At 41.2% G+C, this 21,917-nt stretch overlaps 2 protein-coding genes across 8 annotated transcripts in view; one reads left to right on the top strand and one right to left on the bottom strand.

The window, feature by feature from the left end:
- The first annotated feature begins 293 nt into the window (after nt 1–293).
- Nucleotides 294–21,513, top strand: wnt2 (wingless-type MMTV integration site family member 2). The gene is made up of 5 exons (XM_075470536.1): nt 294–451; nt 1,162–1,382; nt 8,918–9,195; nt 9,433–9,697; nt 17,824–21,513. Exons 1-5 carry the CDS (start codon nt 369–371, stop codon nt 18,027–18,029), a joined length of 1,053 nt encoding a protein of 350 aa, XP_075326651.1. The 5' UTR covers nt 294–368; the 3' UTR covers nt 18,030–21,513.
- Nucleotides 21,354–21,917, bottom strand: part of LOC142384351 (suppressor of tumorigenicity 7 protein homolog) — a 54,765-nt gene continuing 54,201 nt past the window's right edge. For all 7 annotated transcript variants that reach the window (XM_075470529.1, XM_075470531.1, XM_075470532.1 and 4 more), the window contains one exon: nt 21,354–21,798. In XM_075470529.1, the coding sequence (XP_075326644.1) occupies nt 21,703–21,798 (96 nt within the window). In that variant the 3' untranslated portion in view covers nt 21,354–21,702. The remainder of the gene's footprint in view (nt 21,799–21,917) is intronic.

Here is a 21,917-nt window from a genome sequence, read left to right as displayed (position 1 = left end):
CAAACCAGCCTGAACAGATACTCTCAGACATCTCATTTCTTCACCTCATTCCAGAGACGGCACTCTGCCCACCCCTCGTGTAAAGCAATTTGAACCTGATAGCACATCATCTGCCAATCCTCTATGAGAACATTTGCTGGACTATTAAGCCAGTCTCCGTATGCCTCTTCCTCACAAGCACTTTGCCACGGTGTGGGATCTGAGCCAGCCATGGCTGTTACGCGCACTTCGTCTGTTCTTAGAGTGCTCTCTGTATCCAAACGCTCCGTTCGTTGATCAGGCGATTTTATTCCCATCTTGTCTTATAGTTTACTTTCATCGGTGGAAATGCTCCGTCCAGATCCATAAAGGAGAAAAGTCTGGTTAATATGAACTTTTTGCCAAGTGGAATATGTTTTTATCTGTCTGTAGCAATCTGCTGGCTGACGGCCAAGGTCGATGCATCTTGGTGGTAAGTACTATTTTATATGGGGGTGTCTCTGTGCTTTTTCTTTTTTTTTTCTTTTTAAACGTTTCAACTGTCAAAACTCCTTACGGGATAACCTAATCTTTGCACATCTTTCCATCTAAGTGGGGGTAAAATCACGGAAATTGTGTTAATATCTTTGAAAGCTGTTCCCTAACTACCCATTGTACTTTTTAATTAAGAGCTTTCTCTCGGACCACATTCTCCGTCTGGCTTTCATAACTATTTTCGCAGCTTGTTTGAGACTGAATATTTGGATAGATTTGGAAGTTTCCAGGCTGAAGTCATTTGATCCAGTTTAATATCTCATTATTTGCTGTCTTTCTCTTGAATCTTTAATTAATATTTGCAAAGGTCCCATTTCCAAATTCCACACTTCACACGCTGATACCGAGATTCTATTTGGACAGATGATTTCCTTTTCTTTCTTTTTTTTTTTTTTGTTGCTCCGTCTTGAGTCTTTTTTGCATGGTTTTTTTTAAGGCACGTCATGTCCCTAATTTAGTTAATTCATCCAATTCTATATTTTTCTGAATCGAAGTTTAAAATGACCTTACAAAGGCTTCTCTGTTCGAGGTCTGTATGTTCTTGCATCCTTTTTTTTTTTTTTTAATAATTTTATACTTAAAACCAAAGAGCATCCCTAAATGTTCCCAAGCATTCAGCTCACTGCTGTTTGCCTCTCCGACCTGCAGGTACATGGGCACCCTGGGCTCCCAGGTAATGTGCGACAACATCCCCGGTCTGGTGAACAAGCAGCGCCAACTCTGCCGCCAGCACCCCAAAGTGATGCAGGCCATCGGGGCTGGGATGAAGGACTGGATCTCTGAGTGCCAGCACCAGTTCCGCAATCACCGCTGGAACTGTAACACAACGGCGAGGGACCACAACCTCTTTGGACGCCTGATGCTACGCAGTGAGTGTGTGTGTGTGGGTGGGGGGGCACAAATATTACTTAAACTCAGAAAACATCAAATTGTAATGCATCAACAGTTTTATGGTTATGTTTCTGGGAAATGTTGGCCAACAGGGAGGGTGTGAAAGCCGGCCTGCTGAAGCGCTTTTCCACTAGCTCGGCACGGCTCGGTTTGGTTGTGTTTCCATTACAAACGAGTATACTTCGTGCCTCCTCGACGTGGGCGGGGTCGCCGTAACACGGCTGCGCGTGTTGCTGCTCACCCTGTGGCTTTTATTCGCACAGAAGGCAAGATAAGAGAGCCAGAGAAAACAGTATTGAAAAGTACCGGAGAGTTTTGTTACGAGCTTCAAAAAGACGACGTTTGGAGGTAAGCTAACGGTTGCTAACGCTAGCTTTTATCATCCGCGTTATGACGCTTCCAGTGACGACACTCATCGCCCAATCAGTGGAAGGCAGTCGGCTGACGTCACGTTTTAGTAACGCGTCGGCCCGCTTGGAACCAGGGCTGAGGTGATACGGAAAATCGCCCGGTTGCAGGTACGGCGTGCTAGTGGAAACACGCAATAGCGCGCCGAGCCGAAGCAAGCTAGTGGAAAAGCGTCATTTGAGTGTGTCACAAATCAATCTTAGTTAATGCATTCTCCACCCATTGGGCTTAATTTAAGCCTGCTAAATTTGTCACGTTACAATAGGTAATCATGATCCTCCATGTTGCTTATACTTCAAGAAAATCCCAGAAGATGCTGAGATTATGTACCGAAAGTGTTTATTGCACCTATGATAAGGTTACTTCAGGGGTCGTCAGCTGTAGACTAGATTACCTTGTGTATTCTGTGTTTTCTTACATGGTCACTGTGTGCCTCTGAAAAAGAACGGTTGCATGACCATGTCAGTTGGCAGTGACAAACATCTTCAGCCATGTGCCTGAACTTAATGCGTCAAATATGCACAAGTGTTTGGTCTTTCAGCTGTTGGGTAAATTTACTGCCACTGAAACAGATAGTTTTCTCTTTTTTCTTTTCTTTCCAGGAGGTTGGATCGCATTCCACACGTCTTCTCACTTTACAGACGTACATTTATCACGTCAGTGCAGCCCCGCAGTTTCTCTGACAGCCTATTCTCATGTTATAATGCTGCAATTGCGTTACTCAGTACTTTGTTATAGTTGAGTTGTGACTTCTGGTGTTCAGATTTGGTGCAAAAACACTTTGACAGTAGGAAGAACAATCTTGGTAACTAATTAAGTAAGTGCTTCCATGGGCTGGTTGATTTAGCCATTTTCAAATGTGTAGAATTTAATCTTTTGATTGTATTTGTATTTCAGTAACTGAGCTTAAATTGTTACAGCTGCAATCAGTTTATTTGTGCTTTTGTGTTTCCCTTAGAGTCACTTTGGCTATTGTCTCAGCTGGCTAATTATTCTCCACTCAGCTCATTTAAATGAGAGATGGAATACATTTAATCTTTATTATCCAAGCAAAAGTAATCCGGGCACTTTGAAAAGTCACGTCTGGTCATCAGCAGTGTTTATACTCTGGTGATTTGTTGGAGAAGACACATGATTTATTGACAGTTTCAGAAGTCTAGCAAGGACGTGGTCAGTTTTTTTCTATTAATTATGGTGTGGTGAGGGGTGCAGTTGAAGAATAAGTGTGACGATGTGGTATCGCTGTGTGATCAGCAGCATGAGGGGATGAAGAGGATAATGAGCAACAAACAGCAATAAGTAGCCTGTCACAGATGTGACAAACATCTTTTCATATTAAAGGTGTGACTGCTGATCTCAGCAGCTAAAATCGGTCTGCCTCTCCTGTGAGGACGTGTTGGAACAAGTCTGAATTTTTTTTCTTTTTCCCCTTCTCTTTCTTCTTCTTCTACTTTTTCCCTGCCACTGGAGGATCATCAGGACCTGACAGCCTGATCTTCCTCTCCCATGCCCTGAGATTTAACCTGTGAGGTGGATCCTTCGACTTAGTCTGTTTCATGTTGGGGGCCTCTAATCAGCCGTGTGGTATTCAGACCTCCCAGCTGGGCCCCCGACCGTGTCACACAGCATTACCACGGCACATCACTGGCCCTGTCAGAAGCTCCTTATTGTCAATGTCAGCTGGCTAATTTCAAACAACTACACAGGAGTTTTGCCCCCATGGCATCGCGTTCTCTCATTGTTCTCCTCATTAACCTTTTTAGGAACGCTCAACTTAGCTGGACACACACACACACACACACACACACCTCTGAATGTATATGTCTGTTTCCCAGAGCCGAGTATTACTATGTTTTTTTTTTTTTTTTGTACTCTAAAGTTGAATTTTTCTTTTTTCTCAAAGGAATGAGTTCAAATTTAGAGAACATTTTTTCTCCAAAGAAAAAGCATCAATTTAGTAATATTTTACATTTATTTATAATTCACAGGAGTCTTGAAAATAATAACAAAAAAGAGTCAGAAATGTTAAGCATTGACTTTAAGGATGTATTAAACCTTTTTTAAGTTGACACTTGTTGTAATAGTTGTGATCGATGTCACTGCCTACATCCACTGGGCATGAGAGAACGCTGACTGGTTTGAAAACATTACCAATGAACAATTCACAAATCGGTTTCTTTAAGTGGTGTCACTGTGTGAGCCCTGACATGCATTACAGAGGTTAGAAACAGGACACATCTTTTCCCTGCTTCTGTCTTTGATGTTGCTCACATCTCTATTTGGTTTTTGTGCATGTGGATGCAGATGAGGGCTTAGTATCAGGGCATTGCTGGTAAACATCAGCTGTTTATCTATCTTGGAGATAGATAAAGCGTTTTTCATTTCATGCTTTGCAGCCCAACATGAAAGCTTCTGGCACAAAACCACAAACACGAGTCCCACAGGTTGCAGCGCTGGCTGAATGTTTGCGGGATGATTCTGTTTGTCATGACCTACTTTTGACGTCAGCTGGCCTGTGCTTGGAAATACAGTGAATCGTGACAGTGTCGTCTGTTTAATCCTGAACTTTACAATTTGAACAAAGATTGTAGTTGTGAGTGTAAAGTCCTGGTCAGTTTTTTTTTTTTTGCAACACTGAACCGCAAGAACAGACTTTAGAATATATTCAGGAACAATTCATCAAATTTCAAATTCTCAGGATAACTTAATCAATCTAAAGAAACAGTTATAGTACATAGTGAACTCCAATTAGCTCCTTAGTACAAAAAAAAAAAAAAATAAAGATGTAAGTCCATTTTCAGTTTTCACAGGTCCTGAATTCACCACTTGATGATACTTTTCCTACATAACACAAGACTGGTTGTTTTAAATCAACGTTGACAATGTCAACTGAACTGTGCGTCATTATCAGAAAAACAAGAATTAGAAAAAAAAATCCAGTGAACTGCAAGGCAAAGCTGTGTAAACCCATGTGTCAGTAGTTGATGCTTCCAGGATGCTGCATGAAGAGGAAAAAAAAACATGAGAGAAGTTCCCCAAAGGTTTGTGTGGATTGTGAAGGCAAGACTAGGAGAGGAGCGCGCACATGTACGCACCACATATGGTCAGTTTGTTACAAAGACAGTCTGTGTATATAATGTGAAATCCTGAATACACAGATTTTCTGAAAATATGCTGACATGCATCTAAAATCCCACACAGGGATGGTTACACGGCGGCTGATGCGTCCATCGGTGTTATGAATGGCTCTTACCTTGGTGGGAGAATTGTTGCAATGAAATCAAAGAATGAAGTCGAAGTGAAGATCTTCTGAGTACAAATTCACTACATGAATTAATAAAGGACTTGCATTTTAAATGACACCTGTCAAGTTCCCACAACTGAATATATTGCCAGTGGGCATGGACAGTGTAATTATCATACAGTGTGTACTGAGACAGTGTCACACTTTTTCATAAAAGTGGATAATGGTGAATTGCCTTTCTTTTAAAACTTTAATGATTTTGTTTTATACAGGCCAGTTGATCATCCGCCAGGCTACATATAACAATAATAATTCATTTTTTAAAAAAGCACTTGCACGTGTCGTGATAGTCACAAGAGTTTAAGGTAAATTAGGTCTTTATGTTAGACTTAACACAGGCCACACCACTATATTTAGTCATCACATGTCTTAACAGTATTATTAAGTTAATGGACTGCATTCATGAGAAGGTTTTGTAGTCTTGTTGACCACTCAAAGTGCTTTACAGAGCGAGCCACACACATTCAAACAGCACTTCTTTATAGTATACACCAATCTACATGTTGACTCATGATGTAGGACTGAAACACTGACCGTATGGTAGAGGAACCACTCTCCCTCCTCGACCACAGCTGCCTCAGGAATAAGTCATCTAAATCAAATCCATAAATTGATTAATATACTAGATGTATGAAAGACAAAAGCACTTTAAAATAATTCCAGTCTTTCTCTACAATATTTTCCACCATGGGAAAATGACAGCTATGACGTAATGACAAATATAGATAATGTTAATCAATCAGGTTTTTACATTTAGTTTTTCATCATATTTGCTGCTGCTATTGCGAAATGGGTGACTCTTACCTGAAGGCTCCAGCTCTACACTTTCTTGTTAGGTTTTCTAATTTTACAAATTGGATAATGTAACAAGCTGTCACTTAGGAAATGCTGATTGGCCCACACTTGTATATACATTATAGTACTTTTCATACGTTTCTCATTTACCCACTCACACAGACACGCAAACAGCACTTCTCATCATATATATTCACTATATATGTACATAGTATGCAGTGTTTTTTGTTTCTTTTTTCTACTACAATTCCATACACAGATGGAAATTCAAAAGGAAAAGATGAGAAATCATTTCAGACCTAAATCCCACTGTAAACCTCTGGAGTTATAATCTCTCACAGCAAAAAGAAATGAAGGTCTCATCATACAGTTCCTCTGGCTGAACCAATATAAAGCAGGTATCTAAAGCACACAACACATAGGTGTCATCCTCGGCCCTCGAGCTATGCTCAACCTGAATAAACACATGATGAAATGGATAAAACGGACGGTGTTAATGGGAAAAGCAAAGATAATAATGTGGAGTCATCATGGGTCATCGAAATGGTAAAAGACCAAAGAAGCCATCAGGTGCCCAGTTTAGAAAGAGAAGAGAAGAAGAAGCGGAGAAAAGGGCAAAAGATTAAGGGATGCAGATTTCTATGAGTGACGTAGGCTATAGGCTATTTGTTAGCCTCTTGCTAATATGTTGCTATTAGCCACGACTGTATTTGATTTTTAGTTTAGCTGAACTAGAATTAGAATTGAGGCATCATGTCATGCAACTAATTTGACCCATAGGCAACCTAGTCTAGTTCGTGTTTGCAACACAACGAGTACAAATTCACACAGAAGTCCAGACTGTGGATTTTTTTATTGCTATGAGCTATATGCGAAATTAAACTTATTTGGTATGCTACATGTGGTATCTTTTTGTATTTAAGATTATATATCATAAAATAATACAAATAATATAATATGTTGTTGTGTTGGTGACGGGGTAAGTCTTTTTTTTGGGGGGGGGGCAGCATTTCAGTAAGTTTGCGGCATTTAGCTAGCCTGACTACGTCATACTCACGATTCTAGTCAGAATGTGAGTCTGATACCGCTGGATAGAGATTTGAGTATGGGGGGTGTTTCAACCGAACCAGGAGAAAAAATGCCTCTTCGCTCAATTGGATAGACCTACAACCAATCAGAGCAACGTAGTATGTGACGTAGATTAAGCGACACACACTTGTTGTAGGAAGGACGGCAAAAACATCTTTTCTATCGATAAAAGCCTTTATCGCGTTCCTCTGTTCGTCTTCCAAAATTAATGCAATGTGGAGATCCTGTAGAACAGACTCAGTGGCAGAATCTACACACCCTAGCTCTCCAGCGGCAGCCATGTTTGTTTCAAACGAATTCAAACCAAGCACTCTTTAGTGACGTAGTCGATAATGTCCCTGTTGATCATCTGTCCATCATCGTATAAAGCCCGCCCTGGCAATCTGATTGGGTCGACTGTTTTGATGTCGAGCATAATGATTTCCCAACTGAGCAGAGCCAGACCGAACTTAGCCCCGCCCATAAAATTTTATGGGCGGGGCTAAGTTCGGCTGGCACCCAGGCTAGCATTTAGCAGCTTCATCCTCTAAATGTCGCTTTTTTTCTTTTCCTCGCCTTCTCAGCCCCACCCTTTTCTTTACGTTTTTTGCCAGTGTTATCCATATTTCATATGGTCGTTTTTACTACTATTGTCTTCTTCTTATTCTTCTACTCCTTAATTGGCGGGCAAAGGCGGATGGGATCCAACTTAAAGGTGCATTACTGCCACCTACCGGATTCTATTAGATTAGCAGCGGAAAAAACAGGTGATGACTGCTTGGCGTAAGTACTGCGGCGGGAGGCCGTCGGTCGTTCTGTGATTCTCCAGAACATCCCTGCAGTGTCTCATTCACCTTTCAGTCCTGACTGATTCCGTCTCATCAGGGAAAGCCTACTTTTGTTTTTGAATCATTCTTATTAATTTACTGAATGCAACAACTTGAGTTACACTCACCGGCAGTATTAATGAGTATAATTGATCTGACCCGTGTCAGAACTGCTCTGTTGTCTCTTCGTCTGCTTATATTTCAGCTGAACTCAAAAACCTTGAAAAACTCTGATTAAAAATGTTCCTACAGATGCTTTCTGTCACCAGCTAGTCATACACATATGTTTTTTTCTTGCCCGAGATTTAGCTCTTATTGGTCCTCCTTTTACAGTACTCTTTCAAAAGCTCTAAACAAGCCAGTGCTTTCGAGCCCTTTAACCTCCATCTTTGGTGTGCCTGTAGATTTCACACTCTTCACCAACAGGGAAAATAATTGTATCGCTTTGGTAGCTCGTAGACGTATTTTACTTCATTGGAAGGATAAGAATCCTCCCTCCCCTAACTCTTGGCTAAAGGACTTAATGTCATTCCTATACTTTCCTAAATTCATTCCTAAATCTAGTACAGTATTAGGGGGTGCTCTGACAAATTCTATAAAACTTGGAATCCCATTCTTTCTTTGATCGATTCCATTCCATCTCTAGATGATTAATGATTTGGATGGTTGGTGCTAATTAAGATATTGGTGTGTATATATCCTGTCAGAGTTCTGTAAGAAGCCAGTGTGTCTATGATTCAATGTAGTGGTGGTCATAGCGTATTTGTGCTGTTTGGACTCCTCTGAATGTTCCCTTTTTATTATTGTTATTATTATTTTTTAATTATTTATTTATTTTTTCTTTGGGGTGGGGATAGAGTTGTGTTTGCTTATTAGCATTATTACCCATTGTTATGTGACCAAGTCAAGTAAATGTGACTCTAGGTTGGGGGAGGTGGTTGTGGGAGTTCTAAAAGGGGAGAAATAGGTGAAATGTATCCTTTCAGATTGATCTTGGATTGTATATTGACAACCTAATAAAGATATATATGTAAAAAAAAAAAAAAAAAATGTTCCTGCTCAAATTGCCATTCCTAAAGTACAATATAAAAATGTCATACTCTCTGCTCAGGCAGCCGAGAAGTAGCCTTCGTCTACGCCATCTCTTCGGCTGGAGTTGTCTACACGTTGGCGCGAGCCTGCAGCCAAGGTGAGCTGGACTCTTGCTCCTGCGATCCCACCAAGAAGGGCTCGTCGCGGGACGCCAAGGGCTCCTTCAACTGGGGAGGCTGCAGCGACCATGTGGAACATGCCATGCGCTTCAGCCAAATCTTTGTGGATGCCAAAGAGAGAAAGGAGAGGGACGCCCGGGCTCTCATGAACCTGCAGAACAACAGAGCTGGCAGGAAGGTGGGGACCGTGGAGCATGTAGGAATTATTTGAGCGAATCAGCCAAGAAATATATTTTTCAGTTTTTTTTGTTTTTCAAAAAGTGCGGTCAGCCTTTTTATTTCTATATTTCTTTATTTTTTGTTTTGAAGCACGGGGGGAAACAAAGATTATTTCTGCTCATTTCGATGTTTTTCACAATCAAGAGGACCAATCTACATTTTACTAAGATTTCTTCCTTTATCTTTTGCTCACCAGGCAGTGAAGCGTTTCATGACTCTGGAGTGTAAATGTCACGGCGTCAGCGGGTCCTGCAGCCTCAGGACCTGCTGGCTGGCCATGGCTGACTTCCGCCGCACCGGCGAACACCTGCGGAAGAGGTACAACGGCGCTGTGCAGGTCGCAGTGAACCAGTATGGCACCGGATTCACTGCTGCTCACACGCACTTCAAACGTCCCAGCAAGAACGACCTGGTCTACCTCGAGGACTCGCCTGATTACTGCATACGGGACCAGGAGTCAGGTAAAATGCATTCCCTGTAACTTTTATAACCTCACACATCCAAGTGGGAAGATTTGAAAATGTGCAGGTCAAAAGACAAACAAACATTTGGATAAGAAATTAGTTCAGTTATCTGGTTTGTTGGTTATAGTTTTAGACATTACTTTGCAATTAGCCAAACTTTTGCATGCTTTTAGCATGAATGACCTTTAAAAAGAAGAAGGGAGGCGATCAAACTGTAGCATCCCCCTTACACTGTTACCTCAGTTCGGTGTAGTCCATTCCTTCTTGTCTGTACCTGAACTCTGGAGAGTCTGGACCACTTCATCTTTGAAACATGGTAATTGCTACATTTTGCTTTGCACATTTCAGGAAGTGCTAAAATGTCATACCACAAATATTGAGAGAATTATTTTGAGTTTCTTGAAGCTTTCTGAACATCATTTATGTCATTTAACTTGACTGGTTAATTCCTAACTGCCTTTGTGGTCTCCATGTGGGGTAACCTGCCAGCAGATCTATACACAAATATATACAGCATATAAGATGTCTTCTTCCTGAAAGCTTCGTTCATAGCAGCTCCATTTCTGAGGATTTTCTGTCTGGCATCAATAAGCAGCAGAAGCTTTCCTCCTCAGTCACCAGCACTCACCAATGAGTGCAGGAATAACACCGGTTTGCAGTTTTTCCCTCAATGAGAAAGGGTGGAGTCACACCATGTGACAATAAATGATATATATTTCTTGATTTGTTCTCTCTAACTTCCACTGAAGCAGCAGCCACAGCCTCCAGGGTGCTTTTCTCACTCTTGTCCAAGTAGAGCAAATTTCCATTGAAATAAGTTTTGTTAGACTATAATTTCCTAAAAAACCACGAGAGACTTAGTAAGACGATTGATTTTAATCATTCGTGCTTGTCTGAGGGGTTGACACCATATCTGTTTGTGATGTGACAAATTTAGGATGCAGATTCATTTCTGCTTCTCAGATTCTTTTAAGAAAGTTCTCAAAGGATTCAGTCGGTCAGTGTTTGATCTGTCCATAAAACTCTGTCCTCTGGTATTTCTTGAAGCTTCAGCTTGTTAATGGTTTTCAGTGGTGGTTGTGTTTCATCCTACTTTACTTTATTTCTGGAATTTGGTGTAATTGGAGGATTATAGCTTTCTATCAGCTTCACTTCGCTTTTTTTTATTCATTTCGTGCACAGTTAATTCGAGCCCTATCATCTCCACACGTTTTTTCCTGCTCAGTCCACAAGAAAGCACACCATTTCTGGTGGAGACGATGTAATTATTAATCTGAAAACAATAAAAATCTAGTAGCTGTTTATGTTGGCTGGAGTTAGAAACAATGCAGAGAAATAATAAGTTCATAATCACTTGTCTTATGAAATGTAGTGTAGAATTATCCTCGAGAATCTCTGGAAATGAAATGCTTTTGTTTTCTAAAGGATATTAAAACGAACACGATTTACTTTAGAGTAGCTAAAGACACTGGTGTTGGGACAGATAGGTGTTTCCAGTGATGTGTATGTATGTGAGGCTATGACATGCGGGCGAGTGTGAGAACGAAAATGTTTAGTGTAATAAAACCAGGTAAGAGGGCAAGAAGATGAAGAGAAGGGCATGAGTGTGCGTCTTCCAGAGGAGGCAGATGCCTGTCAGGCAGCAGGTGATCCGTGGAGATCGGGTGTCTGCCAGTTTAAGACCCATTACACACTTCTGTGGGCTGAAACTTTAGAACACTACACACCATTATAAATCACCTCCCCTGGAAATGCACACACAGCCTCGGGGCACCACAGGCCAAGGGAGGCAAATTTCAGAAGCAGGTAGGATCACAAAACGCACATTATAGTTTTCTGTGAGTTTTTTTTTTTGTTTGTTTTTTTGTGCCGGTGTGGACAGATCATCCCAAAGAAAACATTTACTCACACTTTTATTGATTATTGTTTGGAATTTGTCTGTGGTGCTCCGTAGGGACTGGAACATAATGAGGCATCTCTGACATTAAAGAGAAACCGGTGATGGTTGAACGCTTCTGGCCCTCTGATGTGTAACTGAGCCACAAATCTTTGCAGATAGGGTTTATTTCTCAATCAAAGAAACATGCAGAGGCAAATCCAACTTGAAAATGGTCTGTCATGGATAAGTGTAATTTATTCTCGGCGTGGTACAAATTATCAGGCGCTTTTATGGTCCTTTAGGTTTCTGACTTTTAAGAGTCCGTTAAAGCTGCTCAGATATTTTTATGTAGACATGTGCTTTGAATCTAATGGGCAAGACATTTCCATGTTGGGAAATATCTTTAGATAAAAGCAGCAGCTCACTGAAGTGATTCATCTTGAATAGTGATGTTTGTATACAAACTGGAAAAAGAGGGATTGAATTCTACAATGCAGCAAATGTTCCCTCCTGGTAGTGCAGTCATGTTAAATGCATCTAAATCATGGATGTATAGAAATGCACAGGGTAGTAAATGCTCATTAACAAAGAGCTCACGTGTGGCAAAGTTTTATTTGACAGTTGCTATTTTACTGTGGTGGAATTTTTTTTTCCTATTAGAATGAGGAATGAAGAGGAAAATCAGGGTAAAAAAAAAAAATCTGTTGGAAGAACTGAACGTCCTTTGCGAGATCGTTTTTTTAAAATGATTTTCTAAACAATGAAGAGACAACTTGAAAGATTGAGGCCTCATTTGCAAAATATTCTTGGATTTATATTTGAGCAGGAATCTGTATGATCAGTCAAAACCCCAAAAGCTACAACTATTGTAAAAGTTACAAAATGGTTTAGAAACATGTAAAAGGGAAAGGATGTTGAAACCGTATCGTTCCATTTGTACACGATTAGCATATTTATAATCACTGAATGAGGGCCAGGAGAGATATTTTGTAAGAATAGAAACGATGAAAGGTTTAAATGTGTGCGCCACAGATTAGTTGAACTGCTGGAGCCTGACTTTAAGATAATTAAAGTCTGACTCATAAAAGATGCTCGGCATAAAAACTTTTCCCCACATTTATCAGCCCTTTTGACTCTGTACAGAAGACACTGAAGCTTTATGGGCGTAAGACTTGTGAAAAAGAAAGTGCACTCTATTTCATTTCTAAGAGTTTATGCATCTGGACATGATAAAAATCATCAGTATGATAAAAACACAAGTCTACCCTTACTGCTTCCACACGCATTAAGAGGGTCAGCAGGACTTCACTTGATTAAACGATCCTCATCAGATGTGAGCACCTCTGTAAAAGCAGGGTTTGCTGGTCTGGAACATTCAGGTGGGTCGCTGCTGCCAGTCAATCTGTGATGGCTTTATAAGGTCGTTTCCAGACAGTCTGGAGTCTATAATTGTGCAGCGAGAAAGATTTAGTGCAGAAACGTTTTAGTGGGTGGCAAGGTAACATCCATGTGAATGCCAGGATGCGGGGGGGGGGGGGGGGGGGTTTCCAGCAGAATATTGCACTGTAACAAGATGAGCAGTGTTACTCACTTTTTCTGTCAGTGGTTCTAAGTTGTGGTTGATGGGTGTCATATGTAGGGTTGCAAAATTCCCGGAATTTTCAAAGACGGAAACTTTCCATGGGAATTAACGGGAATTTATGGGAATAACCTGGGAATTTTCAAAATTGAAGGTTGGCTCTTCGAGGGAACTTAAATATAGTTGAGGAAAGTATATTTTAGCATAATCATGACTTGAATCTGAGGCCCTTGCACCTGTAGCCTCCATCATCCTCCGAATCCCACCATCAGCAGCCGCCTCCGAGCGACACTGGTCAACTGGACAACAAGGCTGGAAAGTGAGACCGAAGAGGAAGACTCAGAGTTGGATGTTGAGGAAGGGGACATGTTGTTGGATGTTGATGAGGCCCAGGAAGAGTCTATTGACTGAGCAAAAATGCAGAGGATTGCCTGAAGGAAGATTTGCATGTTTAATGGGACGTTTTGGAGGAAGAGTGGCATTTTTTCATTTAACATTTTGAATGGGACTCTGTGGAGATTATTGGATTGGGGGGGGTGGGGGGGGCATTATTGAATGAGTGGGGTTAGGGGATGGGTAATATTGAACCCAACACTCCTGTTTTTGTTCATCCATGAAACAAGTAATTAGAACGTGTTCTACTCTACTTACAAATAAATCTGTTGAAATATCTGTTGAAAACATTTTGTATGGATGTTTATATTTATGCTTGGATATAACATATTCCCAGTTAGTTCTCCTAAATTCCCATTAGTTCCCATTATTCCCATGGAAAGTTTCCAATATGGAATATATCCAAAATTCCCAAGCTTAACTTCCCATGGAAATTTACCGGAAATTTTCCGCCCCTTTGCAACCCTAGTCATATGTCATGTGTTGTTGTTTATGTGAGGTGAGCACCAGATCATTTTTTGTTATGCAAAACCTTATGAAAGAGTTTCTACGTTCTTTATCACACGACTGTGTGCAGGGTTTTGGTAACATGTGCTCATAGACGGCGTTTGGGAACGTAAGGCGCTGCAGTCCTTAACTAAAAAACAAGTCCTCAAGGTCACACGCTTGCATGTAAACTCGCTCTGAGTCATGACACGCACTGTACACGGGATCATCTTGTCTTTCATTTAGACACACAACCATGAAGTGGAGTCAATCTTGAAACGCACATTTAAAGTATTCGCCCATCACACACACCGAAAAAACCTCTGAGAGACATGCAAACTGGCCTTCAATCACTACCAATGCACACTGAATCCATTCTCACAGACATTTGGAAACCCACAGGCCCAGAGCCCACAGAGATGGCGAGACGGCCCCTCCGCGCCTCTTCAAAGTGTGAAATCAATTTCCCTCGGCCCTGGCGAGGCTCAGGTGCTAAACTCATCTCTCGGCGCCCCCTCATCTTAATTCAATAAGCAGACGCGGAGAGAGCGAGGTCCTTGAGGAAGACTCTGGCCATGATGTCACCCCTAACAGCACAGCATACCGAGGATGAAGGACGGGTGGGCCTGCTGCCAGAGGGGCGGGGCTTCGTATCATGTTCAGACATATTACCTGCAGAGAGAACGATACACAGACAGTGAACACACACAGCAAGCAGAATGTAAACATGAGCAAATTCCAGAACAAAGTTGGAGATGGTGCTTGAAGCCAGTTTGTAATTTTTCCTAAAGCTTTATTTATACAGGAGTGTGCTGAACACACACACGTTCCTCTTCAGTAACACTTGTGGCTCACCTGCACAGAGCAGCCGCGCTTCAGAGAGGGTTCGTCATATCAAGATTCACACCCTCAAGATAGAAAGCAGAAAGGTGGAAGAACGACCTGTGTTTGGTTTTAGGTTTTTTTTTTTTTCCAATTCATGTTTAATGGATCACAGTAGGGCTGGGTATCGTGGACAATTTCCTAAATCGATTCGATTTCGATTCATAAGGTCCTGAATTGATTAATCACGATTCAATTTGATTCAATTCGATTCATTTGAATCTGCTCTTAAATAATGAAAATTGCTCAACTGTTTTACAAAGTACTAATGTATTTTATTTTTATCTATCATTTTTACCATAAACAACAGGTTTTAAAGGAGAATTCCAGCATTTTTACAAACATATCCCATCTGTTGGAGACCCAGGAAAGTTGGCCAAAGGGAAAACAGCGAGAAATTTTCATGCCCGCTGCGCAGAGTTGTCCAATTGCGCTGATTTCCATGAAAGCGGGCTCTATCGGGCAAGTTTTTAACATTTCCTGAGGCTCTTAACGTGTATCAAAATACTTTTTACCGAATTGGCCGTGGTGTCAGTAGCAATACAATTCAACCCAGGGGCTAACCATACCATTAGCTAGCACAGACATTATACATTTTGAGATTTCAAAAACAGCGTACTTACCTCTCTCAGCTTCCGTGTTCCACAGGCGTGCGCACAAATTAATCGCCGAAGTCATACACTATTTTAGATGTGGTGTTACAATGATTCAAAGCTAACATCAATACTAATCAAAAGTCTTTTACATATGAGCTCTTTGCCGCCATTAGAATTTCACCGATTCAAGCAAAAAATCCACATCTGCAACTTCATTACTTTGGAATTCAGTACATTCACATTATAGCGGCTCCGACTGTTGAATGATTAACACTGAGACATGGCTTCATCTGTGGAAACAGACTCATTAAACACAATATAAAACAGTATTAACTTTCCAGGTGTTTAGTAGCTTTTTTTTATTTTATTTTTTAGACATTTTCTCTTTTAGTTCACAGATTGTTTCACCTGCTACCAAAGAAATGTAGACAGAACAGCCCAAATGTTTGGCTCATTTCTGTCATTGGACATAAATATGTGAAATTTCGATCTGCTCAGCATTTACATCAGCGTGGCAAAACTGGAGGTGGTGAGCCGTCGGTTGGCTGGCAGGAGATTCGGCAGGTTTCAGTTGTTTTCTTAAATGTTCTCCCTCATCTACACAAACACACCTAGGTTTGTGTGTGTGTGTTTGTTTCTTGAACCCAGAGTCAGGAGAAAGTGTGTGTGTGTGTGTGTGTGTGTGTGGGCAATGGATGTCTCCTATAAAATGAACAGCTGATGAAGTGTGGGTGAGCAGGCTGACGGCTCCTATCATCAATCTTTCATCTCGCTTTCGTCCAGCTTTCATCGTCTTACTCACCCTCACTGCCCTCCCCCAGCTCATCTTCGCTGTCCTGGCAGTAGCATTGTACTCTGTTCCCATTGGCTCCCGATTGACTGTAAAACTATTGTGATTGGCCAAACTGTAAAATGATGCACCTTGATGCCTCAAACCTGTTTTTATCCTTTAACTTTAATCCATTCAAGCAAATGTGGTAAATTTTCAGCAGCTTTTAAACATCCTCAGTCAGTGAGGACAGCATCCTGTGTGTTTTCACCTGATAAATGGTGCTCTGGTTCGTGTGTGTGTGAGGGACTGAGCCGGTCAAGCACGAGAACACAGGAACCATTTTCAAGAAAAGTGGGTTTATTCCCCCAAAAAATAACAAACTTCAAACAATCATTCAAAAGAGGTCAAATGAAGAAACTAAACTCAAGGACAAAAATCAAGATTTTAACATAACATAACCTCAAAACAAACAAAACTGACCTGACACACAACAAAAAATACAGACTTAAATACTGGCTGATCAGACCATAGTGACACACTGAGGAAGAGGGAAAGGAAGCATATACACAAATTTAACTAACAAACGTAACTAAACACAGTTGGCTTGAGAATTAACTTCAATGACTAATAACTAAACAAAGTTAACAAAATGAGCAAATCACAAAAGCAAAGAGAACTAATGCCAAAAATTAGAAGGAAGACTCCATAGTCTTCCCCCATTGAACTCCAGATGGTATCACCCAATCAAGCATGCAGTCAGTCAATCTGGGATTGGAGTGTGCCAGCCCAGTCCAAGGTCCCAGTATGAACCTTCCAGCCCCCTCAGGTCATCTGGATCCGGTCTTCTATCAGTTCCCAGAGTCAGAACCAGACATGGAGAAGCTGCATTCAGCTTCTGTGCTCCACATGTCTGGAACAAACTCCCAGAAAGCCTCAGATCAGCTGAAACACTCAGTGTGTTTAAGTCCAGGCTGAAGACACACCTATTATCAGCTGCATTAGAATAAAGCTCCAAATCTGAAGCTCGAGTTTCAAAACTTAATCACATTTTAACTACTGATTTTATCTATTGTTCTTTCTTTTTTGTTTAAAATTTAAATCATGCTTTTTATTTCCACTGTTTTAATGTATCTGTAAAGCACTTTGAATCGCCTTGCTGTTGAATCGTGCTGCACAAATAAACTCGCCTTGCCTTACATGTGCGCGCTACAATTAGAACTAATGTATTTCAATATTGTCAAATGAAAATAAACAACCCATATAATTGTGCTGCAGTAAGGGTGTATATGGAAACTCAGAGTGAAAAAGTGTGTGTGTGTGTGTGGGGTTACCGACTGTGTGGCCACCACAGCGTGACAAAAGGTTTCATCAGAGAGCAGCTCAGAAAGTAAGACTCGAGAGAGACGGGCCCTGTAAACATGCAGGTGGTGTGGATTCATCTGTGCGTGTTTTTAAAGAGCAAAGATGAACGCTGATCGTTCTGTTCAGATGGCCACAGTTTGGAGAGAAGCGTGCTGACCTTGTGTCCCTCCGCAGGATCGATGGGAACCGGAGGGCGGCTCTGTAACCGGACGTCTCGCAGCATGGACAGCTGCGAGGTGATGTGCTGCGGCCGGGGCTACGACACGGCGCGCGTCAGCCGCACCACCAAGTGCGAGTGCAAGTTCCACTGGTGCTGCGCCGTGCACTGTCGCGACTGCCACCAGCAGGTTAACGTGCACACCTGTAAGGGCCAGACGTGACCTCGCCCTCACGGAGCACAGCACCTGCGCTCACACTGCTGCTATAGAGCCACAAAACAAAAAGAACGTCTTTAGTGCTTCTGCTCAAAGGTCAGCTGTCAATAGATCAGAAGGTAGGTCTTCATCCTCTGGCTCTCACTGCTCGTCTGCGTATTCCAAACAAGGATGTTCCCTTGGAAAAGCTTCTGGACTCTCAAGACACTTAAAAGCTTCATTGACCAATTGAAAGGTTAAATGAGGAGCTGGACTGAGCTGCACTGCTCTGAAAACAGAGTCATGAATCCAGGTAGGAACCTGCCTCAGTCTTGTTTTTCAGAACCACTACACATTCCTCTCGAACCCACATCAGGCATGCTGATAACACTAAGAGGCGTGTGTAGAGGGATTCCTCAGTGTTTGATGAGGCTGAGCTGATAAACATGCCCACAGATAAAATTGTATTTAGAATCTCTTGTAGTTAGGAAATGACGTTCCCAGTAGGAAGATGTTCAGCCTCCTCTTGTGCAGTCTGAAAATTCAAAGCTTTAATAATAATTCACCACAGAACTTCTATACGCCTGTTCATGTTTCACTTTTCTTCGTCCTGTAAATCTTGTAATCCAGCTGCACCTTTCCCTCCTGTCAGCCAGTCGTTGGGAGCGTTTCAGCCATCATTGCAAGCTTTGATGTAAACCATCTCGTCCAGCGTGCCAGCGGGCTTTCCTCCTCACTTCCGCTGGTTTAAGGCTTTCTACTGCACACATGTGCAGTATTAGAGATGTTCTCATCTCTAAACATTCAGCACTGTGTTAATGCTTTGCTTGATATTCAGTTCAATTCAGTTTTATTTATATACCGCAAAAAATTACAACAAATGTCGTCTCAAGGCATTTCAAAGATATATTGTAAGTCAAGCCAATTAGAATCCAACTCATTAAATTCCAATTCATACATACAGAGCCAAGTAAAAAAAACTATTTCCAAGCGAAGGAACCCAACAGATTGCACTGAAAATTCTCTTAAATCCAGTCCCCCAGCCTGAGCACGCACGCACGCACGAGGCGACTGTGTAAAGAAAAAGAAACTCTCTTTTAACAGGGAGAAACCTCCGGCAGAACCAGACTCAGGAAGGGTGGCCATCCCATCCGATCAGCTGATGTTTGAGGGGACAACAAACACCATAACACTAGGGCAGGGACACCTGCTGAGAAAGAGAAACATTAACAACATTAATGTTATATGTACATAGAGAAAAAAGAAAATAGTGCGGAGAGATGCATCATGGGAGGTCCCCCAGCAATCTAGCCCTTTAGCAATATAAATACGGGATGTTTCAGGGTCACCTGAGCCACCCTTAACTATAAGCTTAATCAAAAAGTAAAGTTTTAAACCTAATCTTAAAGGTAGAGAGGGTCTCTGCTTCCAGGACACATACTGGCAGCTGGTTCCACAGAGAGGGGCCTGATAACTGAAGGCTCTGCCTCCCATTCTACTTTTAGACACTCTGTTTGGAAAATATTGCACTACGAGATCTTTAAGGAATGACAGAACTCGGGCATTAAGAGCTTTACATGTGAGGAGCAGAATTTGAAATTCAAGTCTGAATTTATCAGCGAGAAGAGAAGCTAAAACTGGAGAAATATGATCTCGGGGACAGCCCAATAATAAAGAATTACAGTAGTACCGTTTTAAAGTAACAAATGCATGGAGCAGTTTTTCTGCATCACTCAGAGACGGGAAGATAAAGATTATAAAAGTAGTTGCAGTGCATAAAACTGTTTTAGTCAACATCTGGTTCAAATGAATATGTTTAAAACAGAAATTCTAATCTTAGTTTATGTTAAAAACCTCTTAATTTTAAATTAAGAAGGGTCAGTACTTCAGGTAGTCTTTATCGACTTCACGTTTCAACATGGGCTCATCTTTGTTGCCAAGGGCAACGACACTATTTAACAACTCTGCCCATAAATGCATTTCAGTCCAATCATGAGGAAGAGTTAAGTCAAACTACCGCATCTTCATCATTAAAATGAGCTCTTCTGTCCTCAGAGGTGTTGATGTTCTCCATGCAGCCCTCCTCAATGGAGGAAAGTTGATCACGTCTGCGTTTCCTTTATATTTAAACACAAAGGACCTCGTGCAACAACAGTTCTCCTGAATCTAATTTTCTCTTGAGGCTGTCAAAACTTTCTTTACAGGATGGGCTAGTAGTTCTAAACCAGTTGAATGCCACCTGCTTGATGAGGAACTGCTGTTTCATTGATGGAAATGTTGCCAAAGAACAAAACAAATTGTAGAGCGGATTATACAGATCAGGAATCATCGAGCACCTCCTGGAGGTTTGGATCCTGATATTAGCAGAGCACACGGCGGACCTGGGAAACACTGCTGAGAGGATGGACCAGCACTGGATGAGTGTAGGAAAACTGATTATTTACTGTAATGGTAAAGATTAAAATGCAGATGTCTAAATAGATAACATCCTGTTCTAATTAGCAGCAGATTTTATGGAGAAATATCTGCAAATAACTATAACGATACTTTCCCACCAGCTACTCAACTGTTGAAAGTTGCATAATTCAATTAAATATTTGGGGAAGAATTTAGGAATGCCAACAGAAATGAATAAGACATTCAGTAAGTTGACTAAAGGTCTGCATTAAAGACTGCTCTGCTGTTAACCACAATGTCACTTCAATGTGGCACGAAAGAACAAACCAGATTGTATGAGAAACAAAAAGAAAATGGTTTCACTGTGTCAGACTTTATGTAAATATGTGATTGTAAATGAAACTCAGCTATAGTGTATAAAACCACGGGAAAAGGTTGTGAAGAGTGAGTAGTGACACATTTAACATGCTTAGTCAAAGCCACTATTTGCAAAAAAAAAAAAAAAAAAAAAGTCTCTTCTTCTTCCCTCATAATTCAGCATTCAAACATCAGCAAGGTTTTTTTCCCCATATCAAGGAACATAGAAGTGTGCTTTAGAAAAAAAAAAAAAATCATATCTGCAAGTTAGTTATTGGAACATTTTATCCTACTTTAGTGGCAGTCTGTTTTCTGTTCATTTGTCTGACATTGAAATCATCTGTCAACACATTTTCAGTCAACATCAAATATTCCTGCATAATCAGTTTTTAATATATGGCATTGTACATGCTGTCAGTGTAAACTATTTATTCATCTCTGCAACTCGTCTCTAGTAGAGGACGAGGCAACCCTCAGGATCATCTCGAGATAAAAGCTTGTTCCTGTGTGTCGAGCTGCGAGTTTGTTGGTAAAAACACGTCAGATATGTGAAGATGTTCTGAATTTAAATGGCGCGAAGAAGCCGACTCGCAGCAATACACAAAAAATCCTTTATTGTAATTTTTTTTCTCTTCACTTTTTAATGATGGCAACTGATCACCTCTTTTTTTGTACAACAAAAAAAAAAAAAACAGCTTTAAATGATTGAAAGCCCCCAAAAAACGCAAAACATATCAAATAAAGTCAAAACCAACTCTGGATGTCACTGTTCTGCCTTCTTGTTTTTCCTCGTCTGTTCTGTTTTCTTTGAACTCGGATCTTGGCACAAAGGTGCGTCAGTCAAGTCCAACGCAGCATTCTGGGTTTAAGTTCAGCTGTTTATGTCTGCATGGAGGTCTGCTTTTAGTGCTGGTCCTGGGACAGATTCTGGTCCAGTCGGTCGGGGTCAGATGCGAGTGAGCTGGTGCCAGAGGCTGGACGGCAGGATGCTCTCCACTTTCTCCATGATGAAGTTCAGAGGAGCAAACAGAGTGCTGAGGAACTGCGGGGACATAAAAGCAGTCAGATGTCAATAAACAACTTACTGAGCCCCCCAAAAACACACCACACACACTTCATGAACCGCAATAAAGGTTTTTCTTTTTTAGTCAAAAAGCTCTG

Source organism: Odontesthes bonariensis, chromosome 7 (assembly GCF_027942865.1).
Source record: "Odontesthes bonariensis isolate fOdoBon6 chromosome 7, fOdoBon6.hap1, whole genome shotgun sequence".
Taxonomy (NCBI): domain Eukaryota; kingdom Metazoa; phylum Chordata; class Actinopteri; order Atheriniformes; family Atherinopsidae; genus Odontesthes; species Odontesthes bonariensis.
This window is presented reverse-complemented; position numbering and strand designations above follow the sequence as displayed.